The 26,559-nt window shown below is 37.2% G+C and overlaps 1 protein-coding gene across 2 annotated transcripts; it reads left to right on the top strand.

Annotated features, from left to right (window-relative positions):
• On the top strand, window positions 1-26,559 carry LOC139121500 (integrator complex subunit 14-like). Of its 2 annotated transcripts, XM_070686402.1 has the most exons (10): window positions 1-182; window positions 1,294-1,388; window positions 1,887-2,129; window positions 14,000-14,107; window positions 14,620-15,124; window positions 19,697-19,817; window positions 20,912-21,045; window positions 22,099-22,217; window positions 22,698-22,763; window positions 26,022-26,559. In XM_070686402.1, the coding sequence occupies exons 3-10, from the start codon at window positions 1,905-1,907 to the stop codon at window positions 26,244-26,246; spliced, it is 1,503 nt and encodes a 500-aa protein (XP_070542503.1). In that variant the 5' UTR covers window positions 1-182; window positions 1,294-1,388; window positions 1,887-1,904; the 3' UTR covers window positions 26,247-26,559. The 2 variants fall into 2 exon arrangements, with proteins under 2 accessions (XP_070542503.1, XP_070542502.1); XM_070686401.1 differs by lacking the exon at window positions 1,294-1,388.

Below are 26,559 nucleotides of genomic sequence, written 5' to 3'. Positions count from 1 at the left end.
CCCGGAAGTCAGGAGTTGCATGCTTGGATCTTGTAGACAGCAAAAACACAGTGCTCAGTCAACAGGAGCTGAAACTTACTCTCCGACGGAGCGTTGACCACACCAGCCACCAGCCTGCTGTTATAGTAGGATGACTATGAAAGAACGTGCACTATAGTGTAACCTTTCAATTATAGGCATAAGTGAGTCAATTCATAAGCTTTCAGAATGGCAGATTTAATGATGAAGATTTTCGACGGTCGGAGGCTGGAGACTGAGGGTAGCACTGGCAGTGGACAATTGATCGTGACTAGCTGCAAAATTGAGGCGGTCGGTGAGTTTTGGTTTTTGCGACCTCGCTCACGATGTCGCAAAAACCAAAACTCACCGACCGCCTCACCGTAGAGCTACAATTTTGCAGCTAGATCATGACAATAGTCGTCCGCTAGCTGCCCTAGGCCTGTTTCTACTAGTTCATACTGTAGATCAATAATGCTGACTGTCGCGGTAATATTATGGTTAAAAGCATGAAGATTTTGGTACCGCGCTGTGTAGGGATGCATCGTATTACACATACTGAGTTCCGTAGCCCACAACTTTCCCCGACGATCTCGTGTGATGGGGATTAGTCAGAGAAAGTTGTGGGCCTTACAATTGCAGCAAGCACTGGTCCTAGTAGCCGTGCATGGCAGAGCTGTATGTTACCGTCTACGCCTGTGGTGGAAGGCCTGAGGCGTACCGGTTAAACATACAATCATGGATGTCTCTTGTTTACATCCATGATACAGCCCTGCCGTGCCATGTCGGCCTGACAGGACAACCTAGTGTAGTAGTAGCGATGCAGCAAAATCATTGAAAATAACCTTAACCCACAGTATTCCTCCTCCATTATTTTATCATACTATGGTGGTTACCTCCATGATTACATGTTATATCGTCTGTAGCAACATGAATAGAACAGACAGATGAACTGCCACTGGTTTTTTCATAGTAACACAAAAAAGGTACAATTTGAAAGCCAAGTCGTGTACTTGCATGAATATTATAGAATTATGGCAATTTGCCGTCTTTGGAGCAGATTGCTGTCTTTACTTTGAGATTACAATACAACAGTGCTGTATTATTTGCAGTTTTGCCAGTTTGCAGGTCTTTCCCATCTCTCCACAATCTCTGTCAGCCAACAAAAGGAGTACATTACCTTATTACCCCTATTGACTTCCTGTAATTCATTTGTAAATGTATTGCCTTCATGAGCTTCTCCATAGTGTCAGCGTATATTCATACATCCTTACTTGTATTATTTTCATAAAATAGTAAAACCCAAAGGATCAGATGTATAACGTATAACAGATGAATCGTCTGATGGCATACTACATCTGACCCAATCCAAAATACAAGGAAACCAGAATGTAAGGAATGGGGTAGTGGCTTCTTTGTGATCAATTCTTTGACAGTGACACTGACCAAGAACTTTTGTGGTCTGGATCAAGATCTCTAACATACGTATTTATATTAATCCTTTCCCTGCCAGACAGCATCACATTTCCATCAGCCAACTCGGTGAAAAGCGGTATTGAGCCAAAACTAGTATTTCCACTTATTTGGCTTGGTCTGTTCCAAAAGCTTTAGCCCGTAAAATTCATGTTTACAGCATCTGTGATTTCCGGGGCTCTCAAATGTTCAATTTTTTGTTAAAATGCACCAAGTGGGACATTATACTGTGCTTCATTTGTTTTAACGAACTGTACCTGATGGTGAAATATGACCTTGCAAGAAAAAGGTTTATGATGCCAAGGCAGACAGCTGTTTATTGTTGTCATGTTATAGTACTGTGAAATCATTTCAAAGCAACCCTATTGAGAGTTGCTGGCATTTATCCTGCTCGTCCCGTCTTCCTCCTTTTCCAGTCACTTAGGCAATAGAAAATGCCCAACATCATCCTTCTGGATGTGTCTTTGTCCATGGCACGGCCGCTGCCACCTACAGACGGAGGAGAAGAATACCAGCGGCGTCACCTCGCCCAGCATGGAATCACATCGCTGCTTGACTACATGGCAACCCACAGCCGTCTTGAATTCACCTCCTTGGCTGTCTTCTCATCCCTGTGGGAGCTCAAGGTGCCGTTTACCAGAGACTATAATGAGCTTAAGGTTTGTATGAAACTGACCTGATTTTGTTCATTTTTTGGTGAAAATATCTATTTCACATGAAAATCCAGCTGTTTCATCTTTTTTTCCCAGAAAAGCATTAGCAACCCACTCATGAGTGGGTTAAACCAGTAAAAAGGCATACGTAGGTGTTCTTTAAATTTTTCCTACATGAGAAATAGGATGCTTCAACCCATCTCCCTGCCAGGTTCATCTGTAGTTATCAGATCAAATTGGTTAAAAACAGCACAGCACAACATGTCTCATAAGAAATATTTTATCGGGCTAATCATTTGAAGACACCTCTAGTATGTATGAATATCGTTTTCACAGACATGTCTAAGGGATCCAGGATATACATAGATAAGCAGTGCCTTCCACGAAGGGATTTTGAGGGGTGCACCAACCCTCTGGGTCGCTTTTTTAGCAATCTATTCAACGTTCTTGATATAATTTGTATCTACTGAACTTGAAATTATGATGAGTATTTGGTGGTACAGGTTTGCACACAATATTGTACAGAACTAAAAATATTATTCAAGGACATTGAACACGTGTAAATCATCAACACCCATGTATATTGTTGATTGACACTTTAAGCCTCTTATGGCAGTGTTCTTATGCACAGGATCAACCTATTTCTTGCCGGTAAAAAGTCCTTGGCTTAGATGACGGAGTATTTTATGGCACTCAGCTCTGCATCAATCTTCTGATGTCCTTGAGTTTAGCATTACCCTCAGCGTCTTCATCTTCGTGTGATATCAGTCACATCAGGTGTTCGACACATTGAAAGTGATCACGCACACAGACATAAAACTTGCATGCTGTGTTGATTTGTTGCATGCTCCATGAAACAAGAAAGATTCACCTTGCTCATCTTTCCTCCTATACATGTGTGAGCCAATGAGCCTTGCCACTGAAATGAGTGTTGCTGTAACCCTGTCATCAAACTCTGTGACTTTAACATGCAACTACAGTCACGTCCAATGCATCTTCCATGCTTGTTGATATTTTGCATCGTCAACAATCGGCACGCAGAGATGTCAACTTGACATGCAGGTTTGATTCCAGTTTGTCTCTGTTGAACCTTGCTATTAGCAACAATACCGGGACATGTAGTATTGCAGTTTGTTGATTTGTTTCACCCCTCTCACCACCAAACTTTGGTATGAATTTTATGTTTTTTTGACATAGTTGGACACCTGCAGAGGGAAAGAGATAAACGTTTGAATTCTGTTTTTACCTTTATTCTTTTTTATTAGCTCTGCTGTCAGTGACACGGAGCTTATCAAATAGGTTGATTTTTCTGTCGTCGTCTGTCGTCGTCGTCGTCGTCCGTCGTCCGTTGTCGTCCGTCAACAATTGCCTTCTCCTCTGAAACCGCAAGTCCAATTGTTGTTAAATTTTATATGCAGTTCACTTGAGGTGACCTCACTTCAGTTTGTTCAAATCATGGTGAAATTTGCATATTTGTATTTTTGGGGCATTTTTTGGTGTTTTAGGTAAAAAAATCAACTTCTCTGAAATCGCTTGTCCGATTGCTTTGAAATTTAATATGCAGTTTGCTTAGGGTAAATTCAGTCAGATTTGTTCAAATCGTGGTGAAATTTGCATATTTGTATTTTTAAGGCAATTTTTGTCATTTTTGGTAAAAAAATCTTTAAAAATCTTCTTCAAAACTATCAGTCAGATAGCTTTGATATTTGGTACATATGTCTCTAGGGATGATCTATTTAAGATTTGTCCAAATTGTGCAGAAATATTTAAATTTGCATTTTTAAGGCAATTTTTGCCATTTTTGGTCAAAAAATGTATTTCTCAAAAAGTACTGGTCTGATAGTTTTGAAATTTGGTATACAGGTTTCTATCGATGAACTAAGTAATATGTATTGAATTTCTGATGAAATCTGTAATTTTGTATTTTTGGGGCAATTTTTGCCATTTTTGGTCAAAAAATGTGTATTTCCAAAACTGCTCATCTGATAGCTTTGAAATTTGGTATACAGGTTCCTACAGATTAACTAAATGATATTTATCGAAATAATGATGAAATCTGCAATTTTGAATTTTTTGGGCAATATTTCCCATTTTGGTCAAAAAATGCGTTTCTCAAAAAGTACTTGTCTAACAGCTTTGAAATTTGGTATACAGGTTTCTATAGATAAACTAAATTTGATCTTTTGAAATTATGATGAAATCTGCAATTTTTATATTTGGGGGCAATTGTTGCCATTTTTGGTCAAAAATTTATTCTCAAAAATTACTCATCAGATAGCTTTGGTTGACATGTTCTTAGGGATGATCCTATGTGATACATTCAAAGTATGATGAAATCTTCAATTGTGTATTTTTGCAGCTTATTTTAGCCACTTTTTTCTGGCCACTGCATTGAGCTATCAAAGATTTCCACCTTCTTCATCAACATGTGTCAAAAATAGTTATTCTCTACATAAACACAGCGGAGCTATATCGGCCGCTAGGTCGCTTGTTTTCTTACTTTTCTATTTGAGTACATGTTTACCACTACCTTTTGTGTTGTAGGATGTCAAATTCGGTAGATCCTGGAAATGAATTGCTGAGTAAATTATTTGCCTGAGAAAGAAAGTAATGAAGTTGTCCTGATTTAATATCTCAATTCAGTTCTGTTCAATGTAGTTTCGTTCAGCCATCTGTATACAAAATGAGAAAGAAATGACAATTTGAAAAACGTTGTTTTCATAACGTTCCATTTTTATCTCGCAGAAAAGTTAAATTTAGTTTCATTTCAATGAATGTGTGCCCACATAATCCAAAAACCACAAACTTTTGAAAATCTGTAGTCTTTCAGATGGTTTGAGGGCGAGAAAATATTTCCGATGACAGTACACAAATTGCTGTGTAGGAAGAACATTACCATAAAACAGACTGCTGTTTGGCTTCCTAGGGTTTGTCAAGTGAATTATGAGAGAATTTACATCTGTTTAGATTTTCCCTTTATTCCTGTCGACAGTTTTCAACGTAAATAACTTCAGAACCTTCTTGTAGGATGCCATTTCAACGCCGCCTGGGTAAACCAGATGATACTGTGATGAATACAGTCACTTGACATTAAAAAGGTGATACATTACATCGGTTAGTATAGTCTTGCCGCTCTGGAAATTTCCTGCTGATGTAATTGAATGTCATCGTGCACCATTTCTGAGTATAACAAACAGTTATTTTTGAAGTACATAAAACACAGAGGTTCCTTACAGATGACCTTCTGGAGCAATGAAGTGTCATTTCAGGCACAGTACTGTTAATACACAACACTGTGTGAGGGATGGACAGCAACTCTGCAAAGATGGAGACAGTGCCGTCTTTTTACAAAATCATTTTTGACAGCGTGTATGGTCCATATTGGGAATGATTGAACTATGACATATCACGCCATGTGGTGTATTATCTTGCCATAGTGTAGCGTGCATGAGACGTCCTTGTATAAAAAATAAAATGACACATCATGGGATATTGCAGCTTGTGGCCTGCCAAGTTACTGATGCTCATGACCATAAAAATTGATGGTACCCAGCCCCATGGCTCAATCATACATCATCTTTATTAAAGTGTCAGTAGGTGTAGTATTAAAGGGTCAGTAGGTGTAGTATTAAAGGGTCAGTAGGTGTAGTATTAAAGGGTCAGTAGGTGTAGTATTAAAGGGTCAGTAGGTGTAGCTTTTGATGATTTTTTTCACTGTTTTTATATTTTATGTCAACCACATTTTCTTGTTCTACTCCCCACAGCATGCTGAGATACACAGTGTTCGGCTTGTCAACTCAGCCTATGCATGTGTAAACTGCCTCATTATTGGTGATGGGTGAATTCTGATCGCTACTAGAATTCAAATGTAAAAATTATAGTGCATTTACATGTTATAGGCTGACAAACTAAATAGTTGGTGTTTCAACATTGTTTTGGGAGTAGCTATTAAAACAAGAACTTGCAATTGACGTACAAAACAAAAATAGTGAAAAAAGTCATCAAACATTACAAGTACTGGCCCCTGACTCTCAAATGCACCATTCCTTTGGTAGGCTTCAAGTTGTGTTATTAGCCCTCTTAGGTATGGTAACTGTAATGGTTTAAACCAACATTACTCAAAACTTTGCATAAAAATAATTTGAATGTATGATGATGTTATGTTGTAACAAACTTGCATAAGCAATTGTGTTCATGAATCATTACAAAAGCAGGTGTTCATGATGTTTTACACCAGGTGGCAACTAATTGTGCCTAGCAATTTGAATCTGTGTCTCCTTCAAGTGACATTTCTATCAGAAGTTGTATGCAAAATGTCAACAACTACCACCGGTAGTGCTTCTGGTGATGCCAGTCCATCTTCTGCAGTATGGAATCCAATTATGGTTGGAGGGCTCATCATGATGATAAGTTTCCTGTAAAATATAGCATTGCATGAATAACATGCTATGAAGGCTGCAGTTGGCAGAAATGTTAATTTTTTTTTTTCCATTTTGAACCTGTTTGTTGTAAGAGCTTGTGGTTTAAAGGCCACTTGACTTGTGATTTGTGAAGTTGATAATTATTTTCATGAATCTTGAAGTACATATACTGTCAAAAATTTCACACTAAGATTTCTCTTTTGCATTTTTAAAGAGGAAAGTCTGAAATAATTTTGAATCAACCTCATAAGTATTGGATTGATCACATGTACTTTTTTCATACCGGGCCATGTGTTGATATGTGTTTGCTTCTTGTGAAATAACCATGTCCAAAAATGCAAACACATGCATGTCAAGAGCATTAACAGACATTAAGCATCTAGTGCAAGATGAGGGGTAGATTAGTATTCATTCATGCAAACTATGTTATTTAGCATTGTTTTGGTATTAAAATTTTATGCTAATGATTCATTATCAGTATCATGCAGCTAGCTTGCATCTTGCAATGTATAACATTGTGGTGTGTTGTTTGTACAAGACAACCAGGAAGATAGTGTTCTGGAACCGTGAGCAGAAATATTGCTTTCTATTTCTAAAAAGCCTATCAATTTATACATTAATTCATTCATAGAAGAGTTTGAGGTGCCCATTACTCCAGAATAAGGAAGAAATAAATTGAAGTAAGAAGTGATGCTCCAGGAGTCATGCCCAACTCCCCATCCTCAGACAGTGTTGTCAGTGCCCTGGTCATACCCAAGTCTCAGACTCACTATCCTCTGACATTGGAGGACATTGGGTTAGATAATTTTTTATCACAACTGGAAGTTGTGATATAGAGGTGGTTTCAACCGGTGTTTGATGTCGTCCATTTCGGTAAACGACAAAAAGTCAAAAACTGCTGAACAGACTGCGTTGATATTTGATACCGATACATAGACTGGTTCCAAGGTTCCAATTCCGAAAAATGGAGCCAAACGGAGTGCCGGTTAGATAGTTTTGGGAAATTTCTAACCCCCCTTTTTATCTAATTGATTTTAGGGGTCTTTCATATATGTAGTTTTGGAATGTACACCAATCCTGCATTGTGGACTGTTTTATGAGTTGTTGAACAGAAATGAGGTTTGATGAATGTTAGAAATATGCAGGATGGCTGATTCGAAGTATAAGAGATTTCTATGGTCTTTTGGGCATCAAAAGCATTAAAAAAAACATATTTCATAGTTTAGATTCTCACTTTTGAGATGACCCTAGGCATTTGTTAAGTAAACAGCCTTGAGTCAATATACAGTCTTTGACATTCCAGAGATTAAGTATCCACAACCTCACATGTTACAGTCTTTCACTACAATGGTATGGCCCAAACCCATTGTTATCAATGGAGAGTGTGGACCTGTCTACAGGAAATTGGGGTGAACAGGTTAGACAATGACGTTACAAGTTGTAGGTTAGTTATCAAGGTAGCACCAGCATAGAGTCCTGAGCATCTGTCCATGTATTCTCACAGAACAATTACAGGGAAAAAATTATTTGAGAAGTTTCTCTCCTTTAAATAGAAGTATATTACAATTTAAACCTGTCATGGATAGATTGCTCTCAAATGATCTGAAACACAGTTATTGCCCATTAGCAACAAATCTATAGCAAGATTTATGTAAAGTTCATGAACTTACACAAGGTATTAGACAAAAGATGACCATGACTTTGCTACTTTTCACATTATTTCAATCAGATTTCCCCAGCTTAGTGTATAATTTTGTAATCTTAATTACTGTCAACTTAGCTTTACTAACTTATTCATACCTCATTATTCTTACACTACTGTTATACCTTATAACCACAAAATTTCAAGAGATGCATATATGATTGTCACTTAACAAACAATGTACAAATATGTCTTCTGCTTTTTCTCCATATACATATACATGTCTCTTTCTCATAAAAATGAGCTTAAAATCGCAATGTGAAAAATAGTCTTTCAGCTATATGTTGCTCATTGACTTCGTGGTCTGTCTAATTCACAGTGAGTGTGGTTGTTGATAAATGCCGATAATACTAGGCGGTCATAATGTCCAAGCGCCATTGGCGGTATTTTTAACATAATGACCATAGGTCACTATCACATCTGGAAGTTGTGATATAGGGTTAGCTTCAACCGGTGGTGGACAGTGTCCATTTTCCGTAAACGACAAAAAGTCAAAAACCGCTGAACAGACTGCATTGATATTTGGTAGAGATATTCAGACTAATTCCAAGGTTCCGATTCCGAAAATGGAGCCAAACGGAGCAGCAGTTAGATAGTTTTGGGAAATTTCTAACCCCCCTTTAACTAATTGATTTTAGGGGTCTTTCATATATGTAGTTTTGGAATGTACACCAATCCTGCATTGTGGACTATTTAATGAGTTGTGGAACAGAAATGAGGTTTTGATGAATGTTACAAATATGCAGGATGGCTGATTCAAAGTATCAGAGATTTTCATGCGCTTTGGTAATAAAATGATAAAAAAACAACATATTTAATGTTTTAGATTTCTCACATTTGTTATGACCCTTAACATTACAGACTTGATGACATAACCGCTGCTGGACCTGTTTACTGGCGCATTGATTTAAAGACAAAGATCGTTTTATTTGTAATAAGGACGTGTGATTTCGTAAATCATAGTCTATTAGCCTGGAAATGTGATTTTTGCGAATATTGCTTACCCCACTGACAAACAGTGTGGTTTGAAAATGGCTGGAATTCGCTACTTCGGGACTTTGTTTTCTGTGTGCATTTACTGACAAACTCCAAACCGCAGCACCTACCCATTCAGTATTTCATGTACAGGTGTACCCAGAGATAGAGTAGTTTCACAATGTGCCAGTTGTGATCAAGTGCCATTGGCGCTATTTTTGAGAGGCCATGCCTGGTCAAGCTATCCATCCGTTGTTCATGAGTGTGGCACCTAGCCACTGTGCAGTAACGATGCCTTATGACTAATCATACCAAAGCTAATGTTGAACTCCATTGACTTCTTGGGCTTTCATACTATCCATTTGAATCAATAAAGAATTGCCATCATGAAGATCACAGACTCACATGTATGTTCAAGCTACTTGTTAGCGATGAAATAGTTGAAATCAACCACATTTGGTTCGCCAATATTGTCCATCCGGGATTGTATGATAAATATGGGCCTTATTCCCTTTTACAATGAGCTATTCAGAGTTAGCACAAAATTTTAATTGCATTACAAAAGATCATGCAAATCCTAGTTTCTTATGTAAATTAGTGATCCAAATAGTCTTTTACCCGGAGATTTTCATTTTGAGGTACACGTTCAGTGTCTCAAAAAGGGCCATTATTTTGTAATGACGATGTGACAGAACTACATTTCTTTCATGTCAGGTATTGTTCATTATTATTCATTACTATTGTCTTGTTGTGACTCCATAATGGAAATTTGTAATTAATTAAATTTGATGTACGAATGTGAATCATAATCAAACAGTGATCTGATGAGTATTTAGAAATTATTATTTATTAACAAAAAGCCATAAACTACATTTTAATCCACTTCCTCTTGTTCGTTGGCTCTGCCAGAAATGTAATTTTCCTAAAAATTACTTTAGAAGGTTGTATACAGATAACGGCAGAATGCATTGATCAATTTTTTTGGTTTATTTATTAATTAATTAATTAATTTATTTATTTATTTATTTATTTATGTTTGTTTATTTGCTTGTTTGTTTATTTTTTCATGCATGCATTCTTACTAAGCAATGACATTGTTCATTAATGTGTATTCGTTTTCTCTCTGGGTTTGCTGTGTCTTACAGACTCAAAACTGGCAAACAGAAAATTGCTTGAAATGCTCCAACAGAAACAGTGTCCATGGCTAGTTCAACTCTTTGCATTATTCATTTTCACCTGTTGCTGGCACAGAAATAGTGTGTGATGATGAGGATTCTTTCAACTGATCGTTGTTTAATCTTAAAAAATTTTAAGAAGTTGTTTGTCTTGAGGTGCAAGATATATCAGCTGATTGTTGTTACTTTCTATTTAGCAAAATGGAAAAAGAAACATCGCCTTTGGTAATTGGACCCAGGCTTGTTTGTCAGTGGAGAGAAGTTTCCAATACAAAATTAATCTTTTTGATTGAAATACAGGAAATTGCCTTGGGCATGTTCTTTCTGTGTGTGTTTCAGTGCTGCAGGCAAGATTGTGTGGGAGAAACATTTCATTGTGCCCTAAAAACACCCTTGCCTGGAACTTCATCCAACAGTTCCATGAGAAATACTCTTTAGTTACCTCTCTCTAATCAGTGAATATTAGCACAGCAAATGAGGGTTATGTGAAATTTTTCGTTTGCAAAGAAAGATATGCAGACTATATGTCTTTGCAACAATATCAAAATTTCTCCCGGGTTGCATCTTCATAGTTGCCTTCATCAATACCCATGCCCCTTGATCCAACAGTGCTTAACCCTTTGAGCGCTGTAATTTTCTCCCGCCAAAATTTTAGTGCGGCAAAATTTTACCAATTTTTATGAATTTTTCTGTAATTTTTAGCTACTATAGACTATAGTCTATAGAAGCTATTGGGATGGGTATCCGTCCGGCGTCCGTCGTCAGTCTGTATGTATGTATGTATGTATGTATGTATGTATGTATGTATGTATGTATGTATGTATGTATGTCCGTTTGTGAGGCGTCCGTCCACTCAAATATCTTGAGAACCGCAGTACTTACTGATTTGATATTTGTTGTGTAGATGAAAAATAGGATTTTGAGAAACCATTTTTTTTAATTTTTTGATATTGTTGAAAATAGGCAAATTAATGCCAAAAAAGGCGTTTTTGGTAAAAAATCTTCTTCTTCATAACCGCTGGTCAGACAGCTTTGTTATTTGGTATACAGGTCCCTAGGGATAACCCAACGGAAATTTGTTCAAATTGTGATGAAATATGCAAAGGTGTATTTTTAAGGAATTTTTTTGTCATTTTTGGTCAAAATTTGACTTACATTGTATGTAATTCTTGTACTGTATAAACCCTATCAATTCACCCGGAAAAAAATAATTAATATGATTTTAAATAATGAATTAATTGGGAAATCATCAAAGCCAAAATAATTTTAGTGTAGAATAATCAGAAAGTTCAACTTTTTTTGACAGTTCATAGTGAAATGCCTACCGTCTTGGAGGATTAAAACATGTAAAGGCAACTTTCCTGAATCCCAACTTTGACATATTCTGAACCATCATTTATTGTGCCCTGTATGTTATCTAAAAGAAATTGCTCATAATAGTTTGTCATGATAGGGTGGTCAAATAAATAGAGATAGAGAAAGTTCTAATTTCCATTTATGGTTGACTTGGTGAGGATAAAATAGAATTACTCTTTGAGGAAAAAAATAGAGTGGTCAATTAAAAGAGTGGTCAAAGTGATAGGGTTTTTATGGTAAAGCTGGACTGTAAGATTCCTCATGTGCTATTTATAGCAATTATGCAATCTGTGTAAACAGTGCAATGAAAGTGTTACATGATTCCTTATAATGCTTTTGATGACCTTGAACTTCTTAAGTTTCAAACATTTGTCTCTTCAGTGTGCTTTCTCTGAGTACGTACAGTCTCAACTTATTCAACAGAACTTACTTACAATGTTAATTTGAAAGTTAAAATGTGCTTTGTTAAAAGGATGGAAATACTGATAAAGATAACGAGCTTAAGATTCTTTATAACCTGACAGATACATATATGCTGTTTTTTATGACGTAAATCTTGATTTAAGCAAGTCTTGTTTACTTTAATTAGAATGTAATTAACTCTCGTTTATTAGCTACTATAGACTAATGTAGTCTATAGAAGCTATTGGGATGGTATCCGTCCGACGTGCACCGTCAGTCTGTATGTATGTATGTATATATGTATGTATGTATGTATGTCCGTTTGTGAGGCGTCCGTCTACTCAAATATCTTGAGAACTGCAGTACTTACTGATATGATATCTGTTGTGTGGATAAAATATATGATTTTGAGAAACTTTTTTTATTAATTTTTTGATATTGTTGAAAATGTGCAAATTAGAGCCAAAAAAGGCGTTTTTGGTAAAAAATCTTCTTCATAACCACTGGTCAGACAGCTTTGTTATTTGGTATACAGGTCCCTAGGGATAAACCAAACTTAGATTTGTTAAAATTGTGATGAAATATGCAAATCTGTATTTTTACGGAATTTTTTTCCCCATTTTTGGTGAGGCCATCCTGAAATGAGCTATCAAAGATATCCACCTTCTTCTTCAATACATGTGTCACAAAGGTTATTCTCTACATAACGCAGCAGAGCTGTGTCAACTGTTGAGTTGCTTGTTTTTTCAAAACCGCTGGTCAGACAGCTTTAATATTTGGTTTACAAGTCCCTAGGATGACCTTAGTGAGATAATTTCATACAGTCATGTATCCATGTCTATAGTAGCTTCAGGGACTTTGGCCCTATTTTTTGATAATTTTGGACCAAATGGACATCACATTTCATTTGCTACAGGTTTTTCTCAAAATTTTGGCAAAAATCTGAGAAAAATTGACTGGGGTTTATTTTATAAACGGGACAAAAATAGACTTTGGCGCTCAAAGGGTTAGTGTTTTTCCCCATATGCAATTACTGAATCATAAACCCTGGAATGAGAATCTATGGGTCTATGCTGGAATTGACATAGTTATCATATGATACTGTATGTGTGAAAACTTTTCCCATGACTGAGAGTGTACAAAAACAATCCTGCTCAAACAAATTATATGACATCAGCTAGTCTTAGCTGCAAGTTCTTGTATGTACCTTCAGACTAAAGTAAGGATTTACTTTTGAAAATTGGATGCAACCTCTACTTTCCTTCTGAGTTGTGCTAAGACAGAACCTGAGGTGTGTATGTATCCCTGTAGATGATTGGGAAAGACAGCATAGCACTTATCATTTAACTTATTCATGAGAAGCATATTAGCGGTGTCTCTTTGATTCTTCAAATTGACGTCATTCGCTAAGTTTATTATACTTTTTGGATGATGTTTCAATTGCCTTCTGCAAATGAATATTTTCAGTACTTTTTAAATGTTTTGCAAAAGTATTATTTTTTAAATTTTTGCTCTGCTTTGCAATGGTACCTGTTCACCCCTAATTCCCTATGAACAGGTCCACACTCACCATTGACAAACAGTGGGTATGGGCCTAACCATTGTGGCGAAAAGGTTAAAAGAAAATGATGTGGGTGTTCGTATGTGAAGGTCAGTGCATGTTTATCATGTATATGTACATGAAGAGTGTATATATGTGTATGTCTACATTCACGTTTATAGTATAGAACACATGTATGCATGTATCCGTCTGTATCTAATTAGTGGGTACAGATGGATGATTAATTTGCTAAAACGTTGTCTTTTACAACGAGTACAATTTTCTTATTGTGGTTCTATTTGTAGAATGGCTTACTGAAGTTGGACTTGTACGACAAAACAAAATTAGAAGTAGCTTTGGCGGAAGTGAAGTCTACCATGATCGAAGAATGGAGCTCTACAACGCCTTGTCAGGTACATCACAAATAAAATTTGAAGTTCAATCTGTTCAAGAAAAATACAAGACATTCTAACAAAAGCTTGTTTCAACTTCTATTCAAAACGTGTACAATTCTTATTTGTTTGGGGTTTTTTGAAGTGTACTCTATAGTTCTCCGTTTCATTCACAGGACTCAAATTATTTCAATAATGTCTGGCTGATCACAGATTTCTTTTGTTACAAATGTTGACTTTTTGAGATATTAATCATGAAATATACATTTGAATAAATTTTTAATGTATTTATCATGTCAGTGTCATTAGTTTTAACTTTTTTATGTGCCAAACTATTGCTTCTCAATCTAAAACATTCACATTTGGATGTGTTAACATTGCAGTGACGTACATTTACATTTTCAAGTTTACAAACTTGTACCGTAACTTGTTATCATGAACAAAGTATACACATAGGACAAATAACTTCGCTAAGATATCACATCTTGAATAAATTTGCTCATTCTTGAAATGTTTTCTGGGTCAATTCTCAGTTGGTGTTGGTTACTGACGGTAGAAGCGGTGTTGGTCAAGGTTCCCTCCGTCACATGCTGGAAAACCCTAAAGCGTCCAAGGACCGTGTGCTGCCGATTCCTTTCCCATTTCCATGCAAGATCCAAGTTATGCTGATATGCAACCAGAATGAAGCCATGCAGTGCGGCGCCCTGAACCTCTATCAAAAGCTGATTGACGTCAATGGAGCTGGCGGCAGCATACACCTTCCCGAGGGCGCTCTCAGCTTGAAGTCGGTCCAGCAAATGTTCATGAAGTTTGCGGAGGGCACGTTCGCACCTTTCTATGGCACACTGCATTGCGGCCACCTCAAGTCGGACATTCAACTCTCGCCCACACCTGAAATGTACACAAAGAGTAATGACTTTGAAGTCATTTCCATGACAATATCTTCAGACCTTGAACTCTGTGGATTCATGGATATTGCTGACATTTGCAGCCCACCCATCATATCAAGACATCTTGTGCTACCAACAGCGGCAAAAGGTAAAAAATGTAATATTTAAAAAAGAAATTAATGCTGCTTAGCCTTTCTTTATATGTGTAGAAGCACAAGGGCAGTATACATCTCCCTTAATTTTTGATGTCGAAATATCGTTTCATTTTCTCAGATGTTCTTTGAATTCGACCCATTAAACAGCACAGTTGTTTTACAACAACATCCATTTTTGACGGAATGAGCAAGAACATTTTAAGTGACAGTCCTCAGTCCCTGGTTTTCAAGTTAGGGGTTGTTGACAGTGACATTGACATCAGAGATAAAAGCTGATCAAAAAAAGCTGCCCTTTAACAGTGTTCAGGTCATTTTAAATTTCCTCCAGTTTTCTCAAACAGGTCACGTGACAAAAAAAAGCAGAAAATGAAATATTTAAGTTGAGGATATTTAGTCCTATTTTGTAATGGGTAATGATGATGACTTGTTATTTCTGTGAGGACTTCAATGCACATTTACGCCATATTTATCGTTCTTTGCCCATATCAAAGCAACCGTACTCAAATAAGGCCACTGTTTATTATTTAGCTTGTCCATGCGCTAATAATACTTGTGTACACATCCTTAAGTCAATTGCTACAGTCACGTGAACATATTTTAGTTTGAAAGTGAAAATCATGAAACAGTGCAGAAAATTGCACCTGACGGACCTTAGCTCAACATTATCATGCCATAACCACTTATTGTTTGGACAAGGAAACATATTATGTTGCAAAATTATTGAAAACATTGCCACTAAAAATAAAAATATCACAAGAAATATTTTAGTGCAGATTGACAAAGGTGGATAAACAGGCATCTTTAACATTGAGTGACCAACTGTAGTTCAAAACATCAGCATAATGGCGTTTGCATTACAGTGTTTACAGTCACCACTGGACGTCTAATAGTTTTTCCCGCTGAAGAAAGTATGAAGCAGTTTTTCTTGCAATACATCATATTCCAGTGACACAGGTGCTTCCAACCAAAAATGAGCTTACAATTACAATAATGACTATATTACATCTGAGTATTTTTAGTGGTTCTTCTGCAAAAGTACCCCTCCTTTAAAACACACACATCTATTACACCAGTTTGCATGAAAGCAAGGTGTAAGTTTGTTTGACGTACGCAGGTGCTATCATGTGTTCTAGGGGAAAGCAATTTAGATCTGTAATTGTAGACACTTTAGCTACCATGGCGATATCAATAGGATTGTCCACTCCTCGCAATTCACTTTCAGAATTTCAACAATAGATTACGAATTAATAAAGAAGGTTGTAATTGATGTAAGTGGATGGTTAATAGTGTGTGGTTAAGTAGGCGTGACTGCTGACCCATGCTGCCGTCAAGCAATGTTGTTCACCAGAGAGTGTGGCCCAGACAAGTCTTTCTGTTGCAAGACTGATTCCATTCAGGTCTCAGGAGAATTGAAGTTCAAATGAGCAGAATGTTTGACTGGTAAAATATGTATCACATGTATGCAAGTTCACGTTGAATGTCATCAACAGCACTCACTCAGCTTAAATTACCTTGTCTCTAAGTCGCATACCGTAATTTACTGCCAAAGTATTAGTGATTTTGATAAACCAAGTCCAACATGCTACTGGCGCCTCCAAACTCAAACTTTCCGCAGGGAAACCATTACCTTTCAAAATCAACAATTATAATCAGGGGTCACCTATCAAAATTTGGTACTAGAGAAACAAAGTGCCCAATATTTAGCAATACTTGAAATTCAAAATGGCCACCATCCATGTGTTAACTGTATTGGGGAAATAAAAATTTAGATTTTCACAATAATAAACTGGTGAAAACTTTAAACTCTAAGAGCTTCAAAGACAACCACCACAATTGGTAGACTGAAAAGGTATTGTGCAAGTTTGACGGTCCAATCACTTGTTCCAGAGTTGCGTTCCACTTTAAAAAGAATGATATGTCTGTTCACATTTGATAGTGTCACCCATTCTTTCATATAGATTGCCAGGTCCTTCCCATTCCACAACCACCATACAATGTTACGGTAGATAGTGCCTCAGGGACAGACATTTGAGCGCTAAAATTTTACAGTGCTTTTCTGGTCTGCCATGTGTGGGCTCATTTTGATGCTCTTCAAGTAAATAAAGTTTGCACTATTGTATTTTTTTGTGTGTGAAAATCAAAAATTTAATATTCCCCATAGAGTAAACACGTTAGGAGATGCAGCCATTTTGAATTTCAAGTGTTGGTTTGCATTAGGCAATATTTTCTCTGGTTCCTAATTTGCACGATGACCCCTGAATTTTATTCTTGATTTCAAAGGGAGTGATTCAAAGTTTTCTTGAGCAAACTTCAAGCAAAATTTTAAGTCTATCAATTTTGAGGTGCATATTACCTAATCCATAAATTTTGAAATGTATAGCTCATATACCCTCCAGGCTATTGAGCGTCTGTTTTGTGTATCCCTGCAAATTCCAAATAGCAGGCACTTTATTGAAACCAACCTTCAACATTTTGTCGTTTATAATCAAGAGAAATATCAATACAGTCTGCATGTAATATTGGGTAACTCATTATCTTTAAATGAAATTACATCCTGGATCCACTTTGTAATCTTGCAGAGTTAATGGCTTGGCAAAATTCAATGGCATGGATTTTCGTCACAGGATATTTCAGATCAAAGATCTTGTCCCACATAATTCTAATCAAATTATGAAACACGTCTATTGGTTTGAATGCAGTGTTGCAAGTTGATACGTTTCTTTCATAAAATGAACCGCATTTATGGCTTGCTTTTATGCAAATTTGCCCAGCGTGGGAGTACTGAGATCCCCAATTTTGAAGTGCTTGATGTAATTAGTGAAAAAATAGCATTACCATAATAGCTTACTGAAGTGGTTTTCGTCTGTAAATGTTCAAACACTTAGTATTAGTATTGTCCTCATTGTCAAATTGTAATTAAAAAGGTAGTACCCCGGTAGGTCACAGTAGTATAAACATAAACCTGTTCATCCCCAAATCCCTGTAAACAGGTCCATTATCACCATTGAGAACAATAGATTTTGGCCATACCACGGTAGAAAAAGGGTTAACCCTTTGATTGCTGTAATTTTTCCTACCAAAATTTAAATGCAACATTTTGCCTATTTTTTATGAACTTTTGTGAAATATTTTTGATAATTTTGGACTAAATGAATATCACATTTCATTGGCTACAGGTCTTTATCAAAATTTTGGCAAAAACTTGAAAAAATTTGAGTAGGGTATATTTTATAAAGGTGACCAAAATAGACTGTGGTGCTCAGGGGGTTATAGGCCTTCTTCATAATGTACCAACTACAGTTCTGTTCTTCTGGTAGGAAGAATATTTCACTCCTCCCGGTTTAGCTTTGTAAAGTTTACATCAAATATCCACACTATCTTTACCTGTCGTAGAGACAAAGTTGGCACCTTAAGCTTTTCACTGTGCACCTATCAGTGTTTTCCACAGGGGGGAGGGGGCTGGGGGAGTGTGAAGCAAAAGGAATAAAATTTATCACATATTGTATCCTGGGACAGGGGACTTTGATGGCCATTACACACATCGTGTCAAGAATTTTGACTGATATCAAGTCCTGAATTATCTACATGTAGCCTTTATTTCCTCCATCCTCGGGTGTTTGACATATTTTTGTACCCTGTGGGTGGGGAATTCAATACAGCTTAAAGATAAAATGTGTCAAAATCCCCCGTTTAGGCCTGCGCTTCCCTCTCATTGAAAACTTGATGTCAGAATTGTTGGGGTAGGAAAGACATTTCTGTGTGTGTAACAAAGTGGCAGATATCAGCAACTCTGTAGATTATGAGACTACATCCATGCTGCTCACTACTTAGTTACTGCTTGATATCAGTTCAAGAGACTAGTGTAGGAGCGCCCTCTATAAATTGGGGCGTTAAAGTTTACCACTACAAAGAGGGCAACTCACTATATACATTGTAAATTTAAAAAGCCTTGTAGGATTATACGACCAATCTTAAAAATGAATATAAAACAACAAGAAAGAATGGCTTGTTATCATATTTGATTGGAAACATATTAGGCAGAGCAATACCATAAGTGAAAAGTCACCAGATCTTGAAATTTGCAATAGGGAACAAAATGGCGTTTTTCATATCATATTCTTCTTCAGTTGAGCCAGACAGTTTTCAAGTGATGCGTAGGCGGGTGGCTAGATGACTGAAGATGAAACACAGACAAACCTCATGATGCTATACAAATATTGCAGATTCAGTTAAATCATCTGGAAATAATCTGGAAATATTTGAACCAAATATTACATATTTGCAAAAAAAAAGAACTCACAGCTGTAGTCCTAAGGTCAGATACTGCTTCCCTGATATTGATGTCAACAGAGAAATCACTCATTTTATTTGAATCATTGCAAAATATCCATTTCTGTCCCAAGAGTAGGCAGTAATATAGTTTTCTTGAAATTGTATTTGCTCTGACATTTGCCCTTCTAATGGAAGTTTTCCTCCATCAGAATTACATCATCTTAGACATACTGAACTATCTTGTGACTCATCATCACTATCGGTGACGTACGATTTCCTTTTTGTTTCCAAAGATGTCAACTTGAAGGGTGCTGAAGAAGAAGACACCGTGGATGAGGGAAAGACGCCCTCATTTTGTGTCCTGCTCCATGGAAGTCTTAAAGTTGAGAATATGGTTGCATTGGCCCAGCTAGGGTGAGTGATGAAACCCGTATAAGAGGTTAAGGTCTTGAACCTGGTCAACCCGTTCCCCTTGAAAGGTCCACACTCACCATTGACAATGATCGGTTTGGGCTTACCCATGGTAATGAAACAGTTTAAAAGTTGAGAAAGTGGCCATCTTTCCTTTACAAAAGCTACGGCTGATGCTTCATGAAGTCATGTGATAAGTGCTATGTACTACCAGTGGTGTTTATCCCTGTTGCAGATCATGTACTTCCCCTTGTAGGGTAACTTTAATCCTTTCAAGTTTGAGAGAGAGAGAGAGAGAGAGAGAGAGAGAGAGAGAGAGAGAGAGAGAGAAGAGAGAGAGAGAGAGAGACAGAGAGAGAGAGAGACAGACAGACAGACAGACAGACAGACAGACAGACAGACAGACAGAGACAAAGATAGACACACACAGTTTTCTTAAATGTCCCTGATCTGTTACTCAACTTCTTATTATCTTTATTCAGAGCTAGAAAGCAGGATATACATTAAATCTTCAAACTTTTAATATTAATCATAAAATATGCACAAGACCCAAACTTTCTGATGTATTGGATGTACTTGGCTTTGTTGTTCCCACCCGTTAATATAATAACTGTGCGTTGGAGTGTAATTTCTCAGTTCATTTTTTATCCAAATACACAAGGTGCAAAATGTAATTTTTCTTTGGCTAATTTTATACCCTTGCTTCAACACTTTCTTTATTGTGTGGTCAGTCCTTTATGAAATATAATAAGCTTATTTTTTATCCAAATAACCAAAGTTGCTGTTTCATTTACATGAATAAGTTGCATGCATAGGAATGCAGCATTTCAATAATAATGAACAAATCCTGATTAATGCATAGACCACAAGTCAACATTAATTTCCAATTTTAGTTATTAAATTGGTTTTTGTAAACTCACACAGATTATACCTTGTATGTTGAAAACAAAACGTGCCTAAATAGGAATACAGCACCTGTGATTTATTCAGCTTTGCTGGTAAATTAAGTTGAGCCATGAAGTTCACAGACTAATTCCTTCATTCTCAAATTGCTGTCAACTATTGAAATTACATGTGCCTTGTTTCACACTGTACAGGCCTCATTGGTACGGCATGCTGTACTCCTGGGCAGACAGCAAAAAGAAATCCAACTTGATGTTGTCCATATTTGAACCAGGTGATGCCGCGATATCATGGCTCGGCAAATTCTCCATGCTGGGTCCATGCGCAGGTGAGATCATGATGCAGCCTGTGATAGGTTTATCGGTCATCTGTGACATAATTTACACATTCCTTCAGTCACAGTAGATGCATTATAAAACAATCTGTACCTGAATCCAGTGTATTAGACAAATGCTGCCTTGATCTGTTGTCACCAACATAACTAAGGTAGTTTGTAGGTTGACGACAGGTTTGAAAAACTCAATGGTGATTACCTTTTGTTTACTTGAATTTAATTTGCCCATTGAGTTTTTCAATAGAAAGTGGCTGTCGATATGAATTTCAAGCAATGTCACTGGCAAAGATTTAATAGGCACTTACAATCTAAGTCATGGAATATGAAATTCTGTAGTGACCCTTCATCTTCTGTGTATCTTTAAATGATTAACCTTTCACCCCCAGTTCCCTGTGTACAGGTCCAACTTTACCATAGAAAACAATGGGTTTGGGTCAAAATATGGTGGTGAAATGATTAAGGTAGAATGTGTGTAAAGGACAGATAATTGGACTCTCAAATTTTTACAATTCTTTTCTGAGCTTCTCCACTTTTAGGGGCCCATTTTTGAGCTCTTAGAGTAAGAAAAATTTCCACCTTCACAGTTTTTCAGAAATTGAATAGTTCTTCATAGAATTACCACAGGCATGGCGGCCATTTTGAATTTCAAATATCGGTAAATTGTTTCTCCAGCACCCAACTTTTCAGGGTGACCCCAGATTTGTATTCTTGATTCGGCAAGAGTATGGTTGAAAGTTTCATTGAAGAAAGTTTGAGCAAAGGTTAAAAGTCTTGCACTTTTGAGGCGCATACTATCTTAAGCAAAAGTCAACTTGCATAAAGTATCAGACCAAATTGCAGTCTATCGTTACTAAATCTAAGTACTTTTATGATCATATACCATTGCACTTACTGTAGCTAGCATGACTGGCTTTTCATCATAATTATTAAAAAAACTCTCATTAGGGAACATTGATTGGCTCTATTTTTAAAACAAAACTTGATTTCAAGGGATCCAAACTTGTTTTTTTCCATACAGACATTTATGTATTTTTTTATCATGACTAGATTTTGATGGCAACCCATATGGGGATGAAGACACAAAGACTCCATTTCCAGTGAGACCAGCGGAAAAGAGAAGTTATGCACAGAACAGTGTAGTCTGGGTCAAAGCCAGCGGTCTGCAGGTAACTGAGAAAGTGTTAGCTGTTGTTGCTGTTAAACAGCTACAAAAGGCAATAATGCTGTAGTGTCTTTACCTCTTGTTAGTTGTTGTTCCATTCCCAGGAAGTCTGTTACAGAATAGGCATATTGAACATCATGATTAAAAGATATACCATGTGATGAGGGTCAGAGGTCAAGAGAGGGTCAGGGGTTAGGAAAGAGTGAGCATCTGATACAGCGCCCAAACTTTCTGCCCAAACATTAATTTAAAAGTTTTTAAAAGTTTTTAAAAGTTTTTTGTTTCTATAACTACCGATTTTCCAGATTTGCCACAAATGCCACTACTCAGTGACTTTCAATCTTACACATGAAGTTGATACTTCACAAAAGGAAAATATTCGATATCAAAATCTGTACCAGAAAGTGAAAAGAGATTTTCTTTTCTTCATTCCATAGGATTTACTGTAACCTTTTCTTTTGTGTGTATATCTATATCTTTGCAGGCTGACATTCAGAAGATCCTGAGACAAGCAAGAAAACTGCCAGACAAGCAACAAGCCTTCTACAAGGTAAGGGAACTGACTCGCTAATGATTCAGATATCAAGAGACTACCGGATTTTTCTGAGAGTACGCCCACTCGAAAAACCGCCCATGGGCGGTTATTTGGGGGGTGGGCCGTTATTAAGAATTTTAAATTTCATCTCAACCTTTGTCTACGGCATTTCAACTGACTCCCCTTGAAAAAAATTACCTACGCAAAGGTCAAAAAGTTTTATATAGCGTACAAAATAAAATAAGTTACACTTCTAAGATAATTACTTCGGCGATATATGTCCGTATCCCCCTATTTAGCTACTAAAATGCAGGTGGAATGATCCAGAAGAACGCAAAGTCAACGTTAGAGTTTGCCACACAATGCCGACAATGATGACAGATGAAGCAGGAGCCAGGAATTTTCCATTCTGCACAATGGGGATCATGAAATAAATAAAATGACTATCATAAAAAATAACTCTGTTTCATTATTTTTTATTTAATGTACATCATTACTTTTCAAGTTTTTTTCGCTTTGATACAAAAATCTGATGATTTTCTTCGCGTAAATTTGTTGCATTCACAAACGTAACAGTAGTAGTAATCCCTAGTAGAAATGGTATGATCCACAATTGTTTACGATTATTGACCTCTTTGCGTGCAACGAATGTGAACACTGTATCTATTTTCACACGTTTGACTACACACTTACAAACTAGGTCAACCTCAGAACACGTGCACACGTCAAAATCTGATCGATGATTTTCTTCGCTTAAATTTGAATGCATTCGACAACCATGGAGGTAGTAGAGAAGGAGTCACAACTGAGATAATTACGTTTATTACTATTGTGCACCATTGTTTAACACCCCTTTCCCGCCATCTGTGTTGCCGACGGTACCTTTGCAACCGAACCAAGTGAAATTAACCTGGGTTTGCTCATGCGACTCAGTTTCTCCACAGTGTCGTAACGCATGCGCAAAGACTGTATTTGCGTAGCTTGGGTCAAGTGCGTCATGATAGTGTGAGAACCGACACGTTCCGTCCACGAAAAGTGAAGTTACAAGGAATTTAAGTTTTTCATTCTCAAAATCTTGGTAATTTTAACGTCGTTTTTTATATACTTTACATTCGATCGCAGGAACCTTTCCTTGTTAGAATGAAAGTTCTGATCACGAACTTTTCAATCATGTACTGAGTATGGGTGCAGCGGACTGCAGCACTGCCGTGAGCGTGGGTTAAACTTGTAGCGTTTCCCGGGTGTTTAATGACGCGACGCGACGCCAGCGACGCCATAGGCGACGCTGCGACGCTTTGTTTCAATGCATCGTACGTGTTGTTTTTATATCGCGACCATTCATTAAAGTCATGGACGTAGCAGTTAAAAGCTATGCTTTCTTATTTAACCTTAATATCATTAATGCCAGTACAACATGATAAAACACGGCAAGAACCAAGAACTGGATTTGGAAAAAGTTGGCGTGTTAACAATGCTGCTCTACGATGTATGGCATAACATTTTTTTTTGTAATCGCAAGCTATCATCAACTCAGTCTCCGCGCCTTTGCAGATACAAAAGCTCCCTTCCTCAATTATCTGTTCCTCGACCTCTTTAACATCGTGTACATCAAAATCAGTGGAACGACTCGAACTTCCCGACGCGACGCTTGGACACGTGACGCCATGTTTGAAGATTCAACTGCCGAGGGACGGCCGAAACACCCGAACAACCCCGAACGAACTTAATCTTGATAACTCCTAGATTTTTTAGATAATAATTGGCGGTAAATTTTTACCGAATTACGGCCCTGGGCCGTTATTTAGCTACAGGTGTGAAGCAGACAATGTAGCCATTTTCTGTTTAACGGCCCTGGGCGTACTCTCGGAAAAATCCGGTAATTCTCCTTCATATTAACACAAATAAAGATATATGTCGGCATGAAATCTCACGCTGTCACAGCTTTCCAAGGGTGTTACTTTACAATGCTGCTTTGCCTTTTTTTTGTTTTGCCCCCCCTGCCCCCCCCCCCCCCCCCTTTCTTGTGATGAAGTACAAAGTTTTGAGAAAGTAGAAAAATCCGTCAAACATTCACGGCTAGCCCAAGTCCAATACCACCTACAGTAAACCACCAGTAATGTTATACACATTCTTTCTGGTGAAATATTAATCATTATTCATTATAGTTGTTGAGGTATATCGGTACTAAGAATGATAGATTATAGTGTACAGCCATGTAGCATATCACCAACCAGTGATTTCAGATGTTCTGAAGTCAAGACAATATGGAGTCTTTCACCAAGGAGATTTTCAAACACAAATAATATTAAATCAGTCTCAAGGAAAATCACGTCTGACTTTAGATAGGTAATGTTTAATTTGCAAAGAACTAATAAGTAGCTGTCTTACACACATAATTCAAGTTCCTCTCCATTGGCACCACAGTAATTATCATCATAGTGTTTGTGGTTGGAATGGCTATCTTGTAAATGTTACCATGGTTTCCAATCATTTTGACCAATGTTCCCCATGTTGAATCAAAGCAGTCATATCACAGGACAAAAGAAATGCCACAAACTTGACTAAACCACCCATGGGTTCCCAGACTCCAGCCTAGTACACAATGTTGAGAGTAATGAACACTGATGTGTCACTAACTGCAACCAAGACAGCAAATTACACTTCAAGGAGGCAAATTAACTGTGAAGGCGTTTGCCTTTTTTTTGATTGTCAATTTATGGCATTATAAATTAAGCAATATGTCTCTTTCTATGTTTTCATGTCAGCTCTGACATTATTGTAATGATACACTACACAACCCAGTCCATTTCTGTTCAGTTCTAATCTTATTATTGTGCATAATATTTTTCTGTCATCTGAGTCAGACATCAAGTATATAGTATTGAAGAATTAACTTATTGCCAGTTTTATTTGCTGCTGAGGAGTCTTTCAGGCATGAAGTAGTGTATATACCCACAGATTCCTATAATTAAAATTCAGTGAACTGAGATCAAAGATGACCTTCTGATGTTGCCATGGTTTTCAAGTGATTTTAGTAAAGTTTCTGCTCAGTGTATCGTTGCACATATGTCATCAGCAGACATATTACCATAATTCCCATATTATGTATGTTGTAACATTTTTATTTGGGTATGTGAGTACAATGTCCATGTCACACACCGCCATCTGTGGTGTACCGTACTACTAATAACACCACTAGTATACCTCCCCAATCTATGATAATTCCAAATTGTTTGTCAAATCTGTAAAATATCACTTCCTGTTCACCCACAGGAACTGAACAGACTTCGGAAAGCTGCACTGACCATCAGTTTCTATGAGTTACTGGAAGGTGTGGCAGCCATGTTGGAAAGAGAATGTACTCTGCTGCCAGGCACTGCCCATCCTGATGCTGCTTTACAACTGACACATGCCACCAAAGAACTCAGACTGTCAATAGAAAGGGATATTACTCATAATATAACCCCACTTCAGACAAATTTCACAGCAAAGGATTGATAGTGACGAGGACTTTGCAGGTTTCATTTCTGTAATGAATGGAAAACATTCTTGGATATGAAAACAAAAGTTTTATACTTCTTGACCAACGAGGGCACCGTCCAATGAACGAGGCATATCTTGTATCGCAGTATCCTACTTCTTGATGTGCCCAAATCATATATGTATGGTTATTATCCTACACTCTGATAGCATTTTAAGCATTGGTTATGTTGTACAACACCTGGTAGCTGTGTGGACTATGCAGCAAATGGCACATCCAGGAGAAGTTTTATGACATCGTCTGCATTTTATTGTAGATACTTCTAAAGTT

Source organism: Ptychodera flava, chromosome 21 (genome assembly GCF_041260155.1).
Source record: "Ptychodera flava strain L36383 chromosome 21, AS_Pfla_20210202, whole genome shotgun sequence".
Lineage (NCBI taxonomy): Eukaryota > Metazoa > Hemichordata > Enteropneusta > Ptychoderidae > Ptychodera > Ptychodera flava.
This window is presented reverse-complemented; position numbering and strand designations above follow the sequence as displayed.